The sequence below is a fragment of the Borostomias antarcticus genome, assembly GCF_949987555.1.
Source record: "Borostomias antarcticus genome assembly, chromosome: 21".
NCBI classification, from domain to species: domain Eukaryota; kingdom Metazoa; phylum Chordata; class Actinopteri; order Stomiiformes; family Stomiidae; genus Borostomias; species Borostomias antarcticus.
The window spans coordinates 1470412-1483844 of NC_140254.1; the positions used below are offsets into that span (position 1 = coordinate 1470412).

Here is a 13433-nt window from a genome sequence, read left to right on the forward strand (position 1 = left end):
GTTGAGCTCACAGTTGCACGTCTTCTCATATCTCTGTTCTCATTTCAACTGTGCGGTCTGTCTCGCTTCCTGTGCAGCAGGAGATGCATGTGACCTTGCGTATCGTCTGAGCAACATTCTCCCCCGTTCTCTCTAACATTACAAAGGCCTGTGGTGCAAAAAAAAAAGAGGTGCAAACCACTGCACTTTAGGGAGCGCAGGTTGCAGGAAATATGCTCCCTTTGCCTTGAGTTATTGTGTTCCATATATATTACGCATATAAAGCACACGTTTTATCTTATCTGAATTATATTAGACTGGATATAAATGGCAAATAGAATGTGCCGTATATAATCTCTTGTGGTGCACGTCACAACAAAATACTATTGAGTAGAATTAACTAGCTACTACAGTGTACAATATCAGTGTACGCCTCCCTAAAAGACACTGACATGCTTTTCATTTGACTTGCTTCCTGCTTCTGTCTTCTCTCTCTCTCTCTCTCTCTCTCTCTCTCTCTCTCTCTCTCTCTCTCACACACACACACAGAGAGAGAGAGAGAGAGAAGAAAAAGAAACAGTTGATCAACTCACGGAGGAAAGAGATTTTCTAATAAACTTTGCTGCAGCTTTGTTCAGATGACCTTCAAATATCAACATGGACTTTGAATACCAAAGCTCAAAAGGTCAGACTCAAATATAAACACAAATGATTTGGTATTATGTATTCATAGTTGTACATTATAAAGGGAAGCTAGAAAGAGTGGGTTATTACAAGATCCAGAGGCAAAGGCCTATGAAAAATATGACCGTCTAAATTGACAGTTTGATATTTATGCTGTTGCATCCTCTAAAAGAATGCATTTCCATGAATTTGTGTTGATTCCTCTGCACCATCATTTCTTAGTTTTGCTCAAGGAGTCAAAGATTCAAGGATATTTGTTTATATGTTAAGGATACCTTTTGATGCATATTTGCTCAGCTGTGACCAGTTTATTGTGACCAGACATAATTAATTGATCTTTAATGATTAAGCACATACAAAAGAAAGTGTATTTACAGGTCAGAGCGTTTACAGTCTCCTATTTTGCTCTTTTCCTTGATTTTTATCCTGGCTTTAAAGTAAGTGAGTTAAACAAGCTCTTTTAGTTTGAGATCTTTTTGCAGCTTGTTCCAAGTGGAAGGCACAGAATAAAATAATGTTTTTCCCCCCTAGCTCCGTTATGCAAACCTCTCAAATGTGCTCTGTTATATATGTGAAAATGCTGTCAAATTGTACATCGTTATTTTAATATTAGCAGGTACTGTATTCTTTTACTTCATGAACGATGATCAACAGCAAGGAGCATTGGATTGTCAGAATGAGGTGTGAAATTAGGAACAATAGCAGTTGAACTTCAGGTTAACAGGCCAGAAATTGTCTTTACTAATAGCACTGATGCATACAGTGTACCCCTGTTTGAGGTCAAAGTTTTCATGCGAATAGCGATCCCTTTTTTCATGGCCAGTGAAGAGAGTATTGTGTATTTGAGTATTGTGTTTGTTTACAGATGTGGAAAACATCCAAAGAGAACAGCAAAACAGCACCCTGCCAACCCAACCCCTCTTTGAACCTGCACAATGGCAGTGTTTTGCTACCCACGACCCTCCCATTCGCCAGACTCCTCCAATCAAACCCAGGCGGAGCTTGAAGGTCCCCAGGACTCCTCGGGAACAAGTGGAGCCGTTGCCCAAGTCAGCCAGTGGCCAGGAGAACAAGGTCATTTCATACTGTATTTTTGAATACTGTATTTTACTACATACTCTATTTCTACTTCAATTTATCTCCAATAAATTGTGTTCATGGATGATGTACGAAAAATAGTAAATTAAAACATTTTGTATTTAACAATATAAATAAAGTAGGAATGAGACTTAGTTTGATAGAATAATGCCTTATATTTGGTCAGTGCAATGACATTAAAAAAATAATATTCACACATATCGGGTTACAACTGAATCCTTTTGACAAAGTGTCTTTAGTAGCAGTCCAACCATGCATAGTTCAACAAAGTGCGTATCACTCTCTTTGATGGGTAGTGGTATTCTGTTTGCCTGGCACCATTTGAGAAATACAGATAACCGTGGTTTTCAAAAGCTGCGTCCACTCTGTAACCAATACCGGGGAAGTCTTGGTAGATCTGTTTTGGGTAACCGCGGTCCATTTTCCCCGTCTGTTCGTTGAAGCTCCAGTATAAGTTTAATGCAAAGAAGAGGGTTCTTCCAGTGGACTGGACATGAACGGCTGCATCGATCTTCTCAACGTATGAGGGGAAGCCAAGGTTGGAGATTGATTTGGGATACCCTGAGAGAACAGTGAGGCCTCTGGTGCCCCAGTATCGCCTTCCTTCGAAGAGCAGAGCGATGTCCTTAGCTTTGTATTCATACGAGGCATCGACGCGGCTGATACCAGTCCAGGTGGAACTCACTTTTTTCGTCATGACACCATTGAAGTAGCCGCTCTTTTTCCAGAAGTAGCCGTTTTTGAAGAAATAAAGCTCGTTGCGGATGGCGGTAGCAGCGTCAAAAACAAGGTCTGGGTTGCATCTCTTTGGAGGATCTGGTCTGGGTTCTGGTCTGGGTTCTGGTTTAGGGTTTGGTCTGGGCTTTGGTCTGGGGTTTGGTTTTGGGTCAGGTTTGGGGTCGGGCTGACCTGATGTTGACCGGACTCCGTATAAAGCCTGCACTCCTCGTCTGTCATCCGAGGGTAGCTTGTATCCCCTCGTATTCACGTACTTATAGGTGGGATACATCAGAGCTGATCTATCGCGGGAGTGGTCCAATCCTAGAGCGTGGCCAAACTCATGGGCAGCCACCAACAGCAGGTTGATTCCTCTCTGGCTAAGGGTCCACTGTTCATCTTCGTCAAAGTGCGTATCGCCACCTTGTCCTGGTCCTGGGGAGTTGGCGTGGGCCAGGACACCGTTAGGTCCGTCGAAGGGGTAGAAGTCCCCGTGGTACCTGGCTTTGAACAGGATCATAATGTCTGCGGTGCCGCTGTAGATCTGCTTGAAGTCCAGCGGGATAACATCGCTGTAGAGCTTGAAGGCGTTGGCAATGGTGGAGTCCACCTCCCTCCTGCTCAGGTCTGACGTGTACTCGGTTATCCTGTAGGTGACCACCTTCTGCCTCCAGCGTGGCCTGCCCTCAAAGTGTCCATAGCGAAGCACGTCGGTGACCCCACATCGGGGCTGTGCCATCACTTCCAGGGTGTTGGAGTCAAGCTTGCCCGTGACTTCCAGTCCGAAGAACTCCTGCATACTCTCTAAGGCTGTATCAAATGAGTCTAACCTAAACTCCCTGGTGCTGGAGTTGGTTACTTCAGTATTGTAGTAGAACTGCGATAGGTAAGCTTCAGCTCTCGCACGGTCATCTGAAGGCAAGATTATATCTTTCAAGATTACATCTTCCAAAATGACTTCTTCTCTCGGGCTTGTCGTTGGGGCGGCATCACAGAGTACCAAAGCCACCAGAGTTATTAGGGCGGTAACCGCTGCTCGCTCCATAACTGTAGTCATAACTTTCTCCTACTGCAGAGAAGACAGTTTGACAAACCCAACATCTTTCTCTGCTTATATACAGCAGCCCAGCTCAGCACAAAAGATTCATTCATTCGTCATTTCCCAGCTATTACCAGAATCCCTTTTACAGGATATGAAGCAAGCCCCAACAACACTGACGCTGTGGTTGTGTAACACAACATTCCAGCATGCCCGAGGGGAGGGGGGCGAGAGAGGATGTGATAACAGCAGTGACGTGGGAGGAGGATATGCAGCAGGGTCAGTAAGTGAAAAGAAGTAGGGTCAAGTCTTTTTGAGGCATGGTTGTTCTTGTGGGTCCTGTCTAAACAAATGCAGTAGTACTTGCATTATTAAAAAAAAACTAAAACATTCTATATTCCCATAGTTTTAAATATCTTCCACTAGAATATGTGTTCCTCCTCATCTTAGCAATCATGAGATTTATCCTATATACTCATCATTCCAAATGATGTTGAGTAACCAGCCCATCCTCTGTATCACTGATAATATCAATGCTGTAAATTTGAAATAAGTCAGCTGTTTGATCTGGATGGACAAATTGAGAGGAACATCCCGGATTTCCCCTAAGCAGACGTTGAGATTATTCTCTATGAACTTGTATATGATTCCATACACGTTAGATTACTTCTTCCAAGAAAGTCAACATCTTCAAGTCTGCCAACATCAGGTACAAACCCAGCTCTTAGAGACAGATACCGTAGGTGGTAAACATAGCCAGAGGTACGGTAGAGGCTTCTTGAGGACTCTTCAGTCAAACCCTGACATGACTGGACAAGTCCTACTACCGCACAGTACAGTATATGGCCCTGGAGAGATGTGAACTAAATTAAACAAAATCTTAGGTAGATAGTCTAAAGTAGATGGTTTTAAAATTGACTAATTTGACAAAGTTGTGTCAGTCACATGTACTGTGTAACTTGCACCAACAGTCTGATGAATGAATCACTTTGGAAACTTCTCCCTAAAAGAAATTAAGACGGAAGAAGTTTGTCACCTTATACGTAGCTGTCACACAAGTAGCCTCTTGGCCTTGTGAGAATGCCTCATTTGTATGTGGCAACTGAGTAACAAAAGTCTTTATGTGGCTTTTCAAAGCAACTTGAATCTAATTTCCCACTGTTGCTGGATAAAGCATTTTATATAATACGATTCAGACGAACTTGACATAATTCAGAGTATACACTATTATGACAATTACCATATAATTTACCCATGTAGCATTGGGGCCACCATACATACTACCATAAAATATCTACATTTCTTTCCACTGCAAATATACTGTACAGCATCAGTGTTTGTATTTAAATATGGGGGAACATCACAGTACAGAAGTCAAGAAATAGGTCAAAACCCAGCTCATCAGAAAATATCTTTAAAAATCTTTCCCTTTTTTGGGTCACATGACATAAGACTTAACCCCTTGACATTTTCTGCTTCTTATCACAGCTTGCAAAAGGCATTTGTTTTTAGTTAGTTTTTCTTTAACACAACCATTTGTTTAGAGTTTTTTGAGTGTTCTTTTCTTGCTCATTGTAAAGTATAAGTGCATTTTTGGAAGTGCATTAAGTTGTAGCTGACTGCACTCTGTCACAATGTCATGTCTAAAACTGCCAGTAACAACATCTAACATTATAAAGCCACATAGCGTGCTGTGGTTTTAGCATGCTAAGAAGCCCACAACTTCCTGTAACTAGCTCAATCAAAATGTCAATTTGATGGCTTCTACACAGTGGGGTACAAACACTGAGAACAGAAACCTGGCAAGGTTCTCTGTTAGTGAACCGTCTGGCTTACAGTATGTTCTGATGTCAAAGACATACTGTATAATATCTCCACACTACTATAAAAATCCTACCTCTGTGTCATGTTTTCATTCTCTCTCTCCTTCTCTCACACTCCATTGCACCCATCCCTTTCTCTCTTCCCTCCTTCCGCCCCCTCCTGTCCACTCACAGGCTGTTGTAAAGAGGCTTTCCCCTGCATTGACCCTGGGCAGTGCCGGACTCATGGAGCCGTTGTCCCCGTCTCTGAGGGCCCAGACCCTGCTGTGGTTCGAGAGGAGCCAGCTCCCCCATCTGCGGCAGCCTGGACAACGCCTCCCATGCTGGCTCCATGGATTCGCCACACGGAGGTAGGGTCAGGACGACGGTCCTATAGTTGTGCTGGGTCACTCCTCTTAGAGAAAGTCTGGATACATGATGAAATGAGGGTTGAAAAGCAATGAGTATAAAATGTCGTTGTGCTATGATTACTGTGCATGCAATCCAATACATCCATGATGCAATCACACATTTGATATGCACGTGCACATACGTCACTCACAAAAGATGTCAGGTGTCTACATACACATATGGGGAAACAGATCACACAGTGTGACACACGCACACACACACACACACACACACACACACACACACACACACACACACACACAGACACACACACACACACACTTATCACAGAGTGAAACAAGTGCAGGTGCACTGTTGAACACCAATAGAAGACTAAAGAAAAAACAACACAGACTAAAAAGGAAGTAACCTGAGCACGCTACTACAGTACTGTAGACAAATGGAAGAAAGCAGAAAACTACTTCTATTTTGGAACTACTAAGTTGGCGCCCAGAAGGATATGACACAGTCATGGTGGAACAGAAAAACATCATGAGTTTAAGTTAACACACACAGTAGCCTATAATCCATGTTGGGCTTTTATTAAATGTAACCATTTGCCTATTTTCAGTTATAGAGCTGAATTTTAGAATTTCAATTGAGTATAAGTAAATTGCCCCCTTTATGTTTTAGAATAACCTATTATTGTCATTGTAACCTATTTAATGCCAAACTCCATTGCTGCCTCTGTCTGCATTGCTTGAACAGGGAGGCAGAAGACCTTCTCAAGGACAAACGCCAAGGCTGTTTCCTGCTAAGGCTCAGCGAGTCAAAGATTGGTTTTGTTCTGTCATACAGGTGAACACAAAGACTCTTTGTACTCATATGATGATAATATTTCGCCCCAAGCCCCAACCCCCTCCCTCCCCGCCACACACACTCTCCTCTTTCTCTCTCAGAGGAAAAGACAGGTGTCGCCATTTCATCATCGAACAGGAGGCGGGCGAGGCCGACGGTGGAGACGGCCTTTATCTCATCGCTGGAGAGGCGAGCCGCCATGTCACCCTGCAGGAGTTGGTCAGCTACTACACCCAGAATCCAGTAGGGCCCTTTGATGAGATGCTCACCACGCCTTGCGATGAGGTGCGTATCCATTAACTTTGGAAGATTACGATTTGGATTCTTCCACTATTCATCAAGATCTGCTATGCAGATAATAATTGAGTAATAACTGCAATTGACTCTCTCTCTCTCTCGCCCTCTTTCTCTCCCAGTCCAGTGGAGTAAGTGAGAGAACGATTGAACTACAGGTGCAGAATGAGAGTGGAGGAGACGCAGCAGAAGCAACTAGGAACGCCTGTGGAGACCACAAGGAGAACGATGTACCGTCTTTACCCGAACCCTCAGCATCTGAAACTGAGCCCCCCTCCCCGACCAGCTCTGCTCACACAGACAAAGATGCCACAGCAGAGTATGCTGTAGTGAAGAAAGCACTGAAGAAGTCACGGTCTCTACCTAGAAACCAGAGAGGGGAACTCATTGCATCCTCTAGTTTGGAGGTGAGGAGTACATTTTCTTACCTTACATGTCTACATAAATGCATGAGTTTTTATCAAAACTATAAGCTACAACTGATGCATTATTGCCGCCCCTCAGGTTCCAAACTTAAACCCACAATCTGACATAAGCTTCCCAGGTGCTTGTGGAGGACAGGACTCCACTGATGTGCAATATGCCAAAGTCAACAAACCCCCTAGAGTGGTTTCCAAGACAGCAGAGTCTCCCTACATTAATATCAACATCCACCCAGACCTCCAGGGGGCGATAGCTCCCACTACTCCAATAACACGTCGTGGTTCTGCTGGGGACCCAAGCTCCTGGAGGCTGGAGCCCCTGCACACCTACGAGGAGACCCCTCTCCTTGGCAGACGCCAAGAGTCTAATGAACAAATTGACTTCTATGCTGTGGGCCGTTGGCAGGATGCTCAGCCAAGTGCAGGTGCTTTTGAATTTTTTTACTGTTGTACTTGTTTTATTTAATTCCTTGTTATTTAATTCCTTGATTGAGAAGGTCTCATGTGAGCATCTCATTGTACATGGTACCTGTAATCGATATCCTTGAGGTGAGAGGCAGAGACACAAGGTGCTTCTTCTCAAGGAGGTTAAGGCAAACCAGTTAATTAATATAAAAACTTTATGGTAAATCAACAAACAGGTCCATATCGTAAAATGAATCACGGCCAACCCCTATAAAGGACACTCTGGACACTCTCCATAGAGATCCGTTTGGGCCAGCTCAGAAAATGATCTCGCCATTCAGCGTTGGTTCTGCTATGCTGGGTGGGTTTATGACAGTGAGGAGTTGTGAAAAGACCTTTTCAGATGGTTCATCCAATCACCTGCCAAGTATTTTTGAAAGTACCTGACCTTTTCCAGTTTCCAATGATTATGTGAAGCAAACCATCTGGGGCGTCAGGTTAATAAAGCCGCACTGACCACTGACTTTCTTCTCCACAGGCTCAGAGCATCACCTCTACTCAGAGGTGAATATTAACAGGACGAGAGAGAGCCCTGGTCACATTCCTCCGACAGGCAGGGCAGCCCCCAACCTGCCCTCCAGACCCCCACCATCCAGAGCAATACACATACAACCTCGACCAGACACAGCTATGCAGGTACAGCACAACATAGAGATAGATGGATACTGTAGATAAGAGTACAGTAGGACCCCACTTATCCGAACCCAACGGGACCGAAGGTCGTTCGTATCTCTGAAATGTCCGGATGACTGAAACTTATGTTAAAATGCACCAAATTCAATAAGTGGTTGTTTCATATAGACTCATAGACCGATAAATACCCTTAATTACTTGTGAAAATGCATCAAAATTGCAATCAAATAGCCAAGTAAACTCATATATCCTAGCCTATAATAGACCTAGCCTATAATACAAATAAACGAATGTCCACTTGAGTGCGTGCTTTGATCAAATACAGTACTTTATTCTCAAATGAGGCGTACGCTGCATAGGCTACTGTATTCACATAACAAAATGGTATAGCCTAAAAACAACCCTACATTAGAAAGATTAGAGCGAATGATAATCAATAAATAAATAAATGAAATGACAGACAAGTTGTCGTGTCATAGGCTATTGTAGCCTAAAAGAAAGTCTCTAAAACAACCGATGTACGCTAACGTGGCCTAGGCTGTAGGCTATTATTTAACAAATACAGTAGGTCTAGTAGGCTAATCCACATGCCCACAACACGTCTGTGTTCCTGAAGTCCATTAACTGGGAACGAAAAATGACTCGTTGCTCCTCTGCTTCAGGTTGCTGACGCGCTTTCTGGCTGCCAAGGAATGCAGCTCTCGCGCAGCAGACTCGTTTGCGTTTTGCGCTCGACATTAAAGTAACAAATAAATTAAACGTGACAGTAGGCTACAGCCTACAGGCAACATGTAGGTCTACATACAGTTCTGTTTTTATTCACAGTAGGGTACAGTACTGCAATGAAAATCCCACCAGTAACCAGATAGCAGGCAAAAAATCAAATAAAAAACGTTTTTTAAGCCTGTCCGGTAGACCGGGAGGTTCGGATCTCTGAAGTTCGGATGAGTGGGGTCCTACTGTATATGGTGAGTTCATAGGCTATTCTGAAAAAAAGTGAGTTTAGCAGGCCTGGATGTTTTGTTAAATACACAATGTATCTCACTTCTGTATTTTTTGAGACACGTTTGACTTTGATTTCCAGCGAAGTGGTGAGCCCCTCCTGCTGTCCTCCCCATCACGACATGAGACTTCTTGGCCTACTCCTTCAGAGCTGCCTTCAACCGCAGACATGGGCACCAGTATCTATGCTCAGATCTCTGATATGCCCATCGCCTCATCAAGACCACCTCTGCCGCCACCCAACCCCAAAAAACGTATTCTATAAGATTTGTGTACAACCGGATTGATTAGACCTGATAACGTGATCAGCACTTCTTTGATGAACTTAATTAATGATTCATTTGAGTTGGGAAGGCATGATGTTCTGAAATGCTCTGCTATTCCTTTGCTTCTCAGTTGCTGAATGAGACCTGCTTTAAACCTTATCAACGAATTTGCCTATTAGGGCTGTCAATCAATCAAAAACATTTTTAAATTACATGATTAATGTAGCCTAATTGCAATTAATCGCATAAGTAATTTTTTTTACTGGGAAAAGACCCCACATGAAGATATTTCAATTAAGACTACATTATTGTGGCAGACGCGTAAAGCATTGAACAGACTTTACAAAAGGTGGCTTTAGAAGTCAATATATTGTTTTATTAAATTATTTAAATATTTTGTTATCTGTGAGGCTATCAATCTTAGCAATATATTTAGCTTGCGCCAATACCTCCGTAGATTTTCGAAACTATTGTGCCTCCTGATGGTGGCTTGTAATTGCACTGGAGGATGTATTGCAACGCTTGCATTAAGCCTTTTGTCTTCTACCATAGCAATTGACCTGCAGTCCATAGCAATTCATTTTGCGACCAAGTTTGTCAACTTGTCTGAGGTAGACTTACGGCTTGGCTCCACTGGGTCCATTAGCGTCAGCGTCAACCATCAGCTATCAGACGCTAAGGAAATGAATCCATTGTAATTAATGACAGTGACTCCACTGCCCTGTAGCCGTCTGATGCCTGCGGTCGACGTGAGAGAATCGCAGAGGTTCATTTCTTCATTTTTGACGGTAGAATGTTGACGCTGACGGCGCAGTGGAGCCAAGGGGTTAGCCTACGTATTCTGTGCTGCCTGCTCTCTGTAGCCTACGGGGTCCACTGGGCAAAACTGTAATACATTGTTTCCAATTAATTTGAGAACTTTTTATGTGTTATGTTTTGCATAAATAATTCATCTAATGTGTCAAATTGATAGCTCTACTAATTATGTTTCACTTTCTACACAAAAGCATAAAACCATGAGAAGAAAAATTATAACGCTGTAGGCCAAATAAACAAATCTCACAACTTCATTAAAAACCCAACTTGTTTATTTCCTAAACCAGTTCCACCCAAACCAGATCAGCCATCAACATCTTCCTTACAAATTACCTTGAGGGTTTCAAACAAGTTAATTACAAATAAACAAAAACAAAAAGACAGCCTGTAATGTTACTACTGCATTGTGGCTGCAGTCTGACTTGGACTTTACTCTGTGTGTATGCAGTGGATGGAATACCCTATGCCAACACCAATACTTGCTTGGTACACCTCTAGATCTTGAAAAAGGTCAGGCAATCAGGAATCACCCTTTCTTATTGGCAAGGTGGAACCACTGCTATATTGCCCACACTGTCCAATAGTTACAGTGGTACCTAGGTAGCGAGGGTTGGAATGCTAACATTACATTACTCTTCCGGCAACAAAAGAGTCATGTTAGAAAGAGTATACTGCTTTAGTCCACAAAGCTCTCAACTGTTCATCCCTAATCAAACACAGGGAAGTGACTCTTCCCTGATCACAACCATAGTATGTGTTTGTGTGTATTATTTTACCCCAATATGGGTAATTAAGATATTCAAAAAAATTCCCCATTGCTCTTGAGCTTATAGCCTTGAACTCTGACCCCGAGCTCCCCAGCCCGTCCCCCAAGCACTATGCTGCCGGTGGCCAGTCTTTAGTTTTTCTTGTTCTTGGGTGAGTCATATTTCCTTTTGCTGGAGTACCAGAGGAGCAGGGGGATGCCGATGGAGGGGAGAGTCATCACACCAAAGGCTGCCCAGTCCAGCTAATGAAAGAGAGAAAGAAAGAGAGAGAGAGAGTGAGAGAAAGACAACGGATGGAAGATATAGTGAGGTCAGAACAGGTGATGGTAGATGAGACCGACAAAGCCCTTTCGACTGGGCCACTTACATAGTGGGGGGAGAACCGCCGGTCAAACTCCCTCTGAGCCAAGATCCCGCCCTGTCCAGGGGCACTGGTGTAGCCAACCTGCAATAAGAGGAGAGCGCGATTGAGGGATCTGCTTCTCTGGCCGAGCTGAATTCTAATGCACATTTTAGTCTGTATGGATTATGTTCTCTTCTTTACCACGACCTGGCTGCCCTCCTGAGCCAGATAGCTGATAGAGGCAGAGGTGAAGTTGAAGTATCCGGCCTTCAGGGGGCGCAACACCACAGTATGAGAGACATTGCTGGCACTGGGAGAGCAAGGGTTAAGGTGAACAAACCAAGAGACAAAAAAACAAGGCTGAAAATGCAGAGATGACCTTGCAATCAAGATGGAGTCAACTTGACTTCAATGAAACATTGAGGTTTCTAGAAAAAAGAAAAAAGGGCAACAACAATAGGATAACCGCTGAGAACAACCGCTGAGGAACCACATCACGTCAAGGATACGGAGCGATCCGATCCCATTTCACGTTCAGCATTCCTGAGACGATGCCAAAGTCTTCAGGGGGGAAGGAGTCATCAGACAGCTCAACCTCCAGGGCGGCGCTGTTTGAAGGGAGGTGTGAAATGAGTACTGGTCATAAAGTATGCTAGATATCACGTTAGAAGAAATACTAAAGCATTTGAGGACTTACAACTTCATTAGGGCCCATTGTTAAAATGAGAAGTATTTTGAACAAGTGAGATCCAGAAAATAAAGACTAGCAGCTTCAGAAGAGACACAGACACGGGGATGGATAAAGTACCTGGTTCCAACATTGTAGATGTTGTACTGCAGTGTGAGATCGCGGCCCTCCACAGCGTAGCGGTTCAGCAGGGCCTTGGAGGCCAGCAAACGAGCTCCCTCCTCTCCGGTCCCCAGGCCTAGCAGTGCCAGCAGAGCAAGTACACACAGTGCCCTCATCTGCCAGGGTAAAAGAGGATGGAGTGATTAAACAAAAATACATAACAAACATACATTTCAAAGCAAGCTGCAATACAGCAAAAGCTTGTGTACGGATCTTTAAGTGCTATATAAGAGCAGTCCATTTACCATCTTTGATTCAAGACTCCTACAATTGCTACTACTTACTACTGAAGGCAACTTGACTAGCTACTGTTTCATGGTTAAGGAGGAGTCACCACTTGGTACCCGAAGAACCCAGGATCAAAGGACAGAACTGACCCTGCCTGATAGTATGAGGGATCATAGCATGTCTAGCAAGCAAAATACCACGAATCACGATTAACCAGTTATTCTGATAGCTTCGTCTTGTAACGTGTAAGAGCAGGATCAATAATGACAAGCTCGATAGTTAGCCATCTCGGGATAATAGTTTAGGTTACATAATGATATAGCTAGCTCGAATAGTATAGTAAGCCAACTTAATACTGGTTAGTCACAGAAAGCACAGACAAGTCCCTGACAACACTGGGCTTTGAGTACGTGTACATTTAGCCAGCTAGCCTTACTAGGCTAAGTTACCTTCAAACTAGCTAGCGGAATAGCGATATCTCAAAATACATATAATATACTATGATGACGAAAGAACTATACATTGTTATTAGCTGAGCTAAATGAGATGCTGCCAGCAGTCTTGTCTCCAATGCAATCAATGGAGACTCTTACGCTTACGTGTACTTTTGGCTGGCAGCTAGTTAGCGGTAGTATGGACTGACTCAAGCATAGCTGGCAAAACATGGCCTTTCAAAGTCATCCGCGTATCCCCATCACTGCGTTACATCTCGATTAATTAGCTTCTTGTCTGATAGATAACATTGGAATAAGAAACACAAAAATACAGCGAGGAACCAAAACACATCAAGAGAGCCTACCTTCCTCTTCGTGTCACAAA

The 13433-nt window shown here is 43.4% G+C and overlaps 2 protein-coding genes across 2 annotated transcripts; both read right to left on the minus strand.

Moving 5' to 3' along the window:
- Nucleotides 1-1996: 1996 nt before the first annotated feature.
- Nucleotides 1997-3277, minus strand: LOC311323219 (collagenase 3-like; the record flags this gene model as incomplete). The annotated part of the gene is made up of 1 exon (XM_084455409.1): nucleotides 1997-3277. One exon carries the CDS (start codon nucleotides 3275-3277, stop codon nucleotides 1997-1999), a length of 1281 nt encoding a protein of 426 aa, XP_084311535.1.
- Nucleotides 3278-10676: 7399 nt separating this feature from the next.
- Nucleotides 10677-13433, minus strand: ssr2 (signal sequence receptor, beta). Its single transcript, XM_084455298.1, has 6 exons — nucleotides 13414-13433; nucleotides 12345-12502; nucleotides 12046-12144; nucleotides 11738-11846; nucleotides 11561-11638; nucleotides 10677-11435 (listed from the first exon to the last, which is right to left on the minus strand). The coding sequence occupies exons 2-6, from the start codon at nucleotides 12500-12502 to the stop codon at nucleotides 11325-11327; spliced, it is 555 nt and encodes a 184-aa protein (XP_084311424.1). The 5' UTR covers nucleotides 13414-13433; the 3' UTR covers nucleotides 10677-11324.

Bases quoted from the DNA above. Each gene is read 5' to 3' on its own strand.
- ssr2 (XM_084455298.1), bottom strand. From the start codon at position 12,502: ATGAGGGCACTGTGTGTACTTGCTCTGCTGGCACTGCTAGGCCTGGGG. The intron at 12,145-12,344 runs GTACTTTATCCA...CCCTTCAAACAG, and splicing joins ATCTACAATGTTGGAACCAG to CGCCGCCCTGGAGGTTGAGC. The intron at 11,639-11,737 runs GTAAAGAAGAGA...CTCTTATTGCAG, and splicing joins AGGAGGGCAGCCAGGTCGTG to GTTGGCTACACCAGTGCCCC.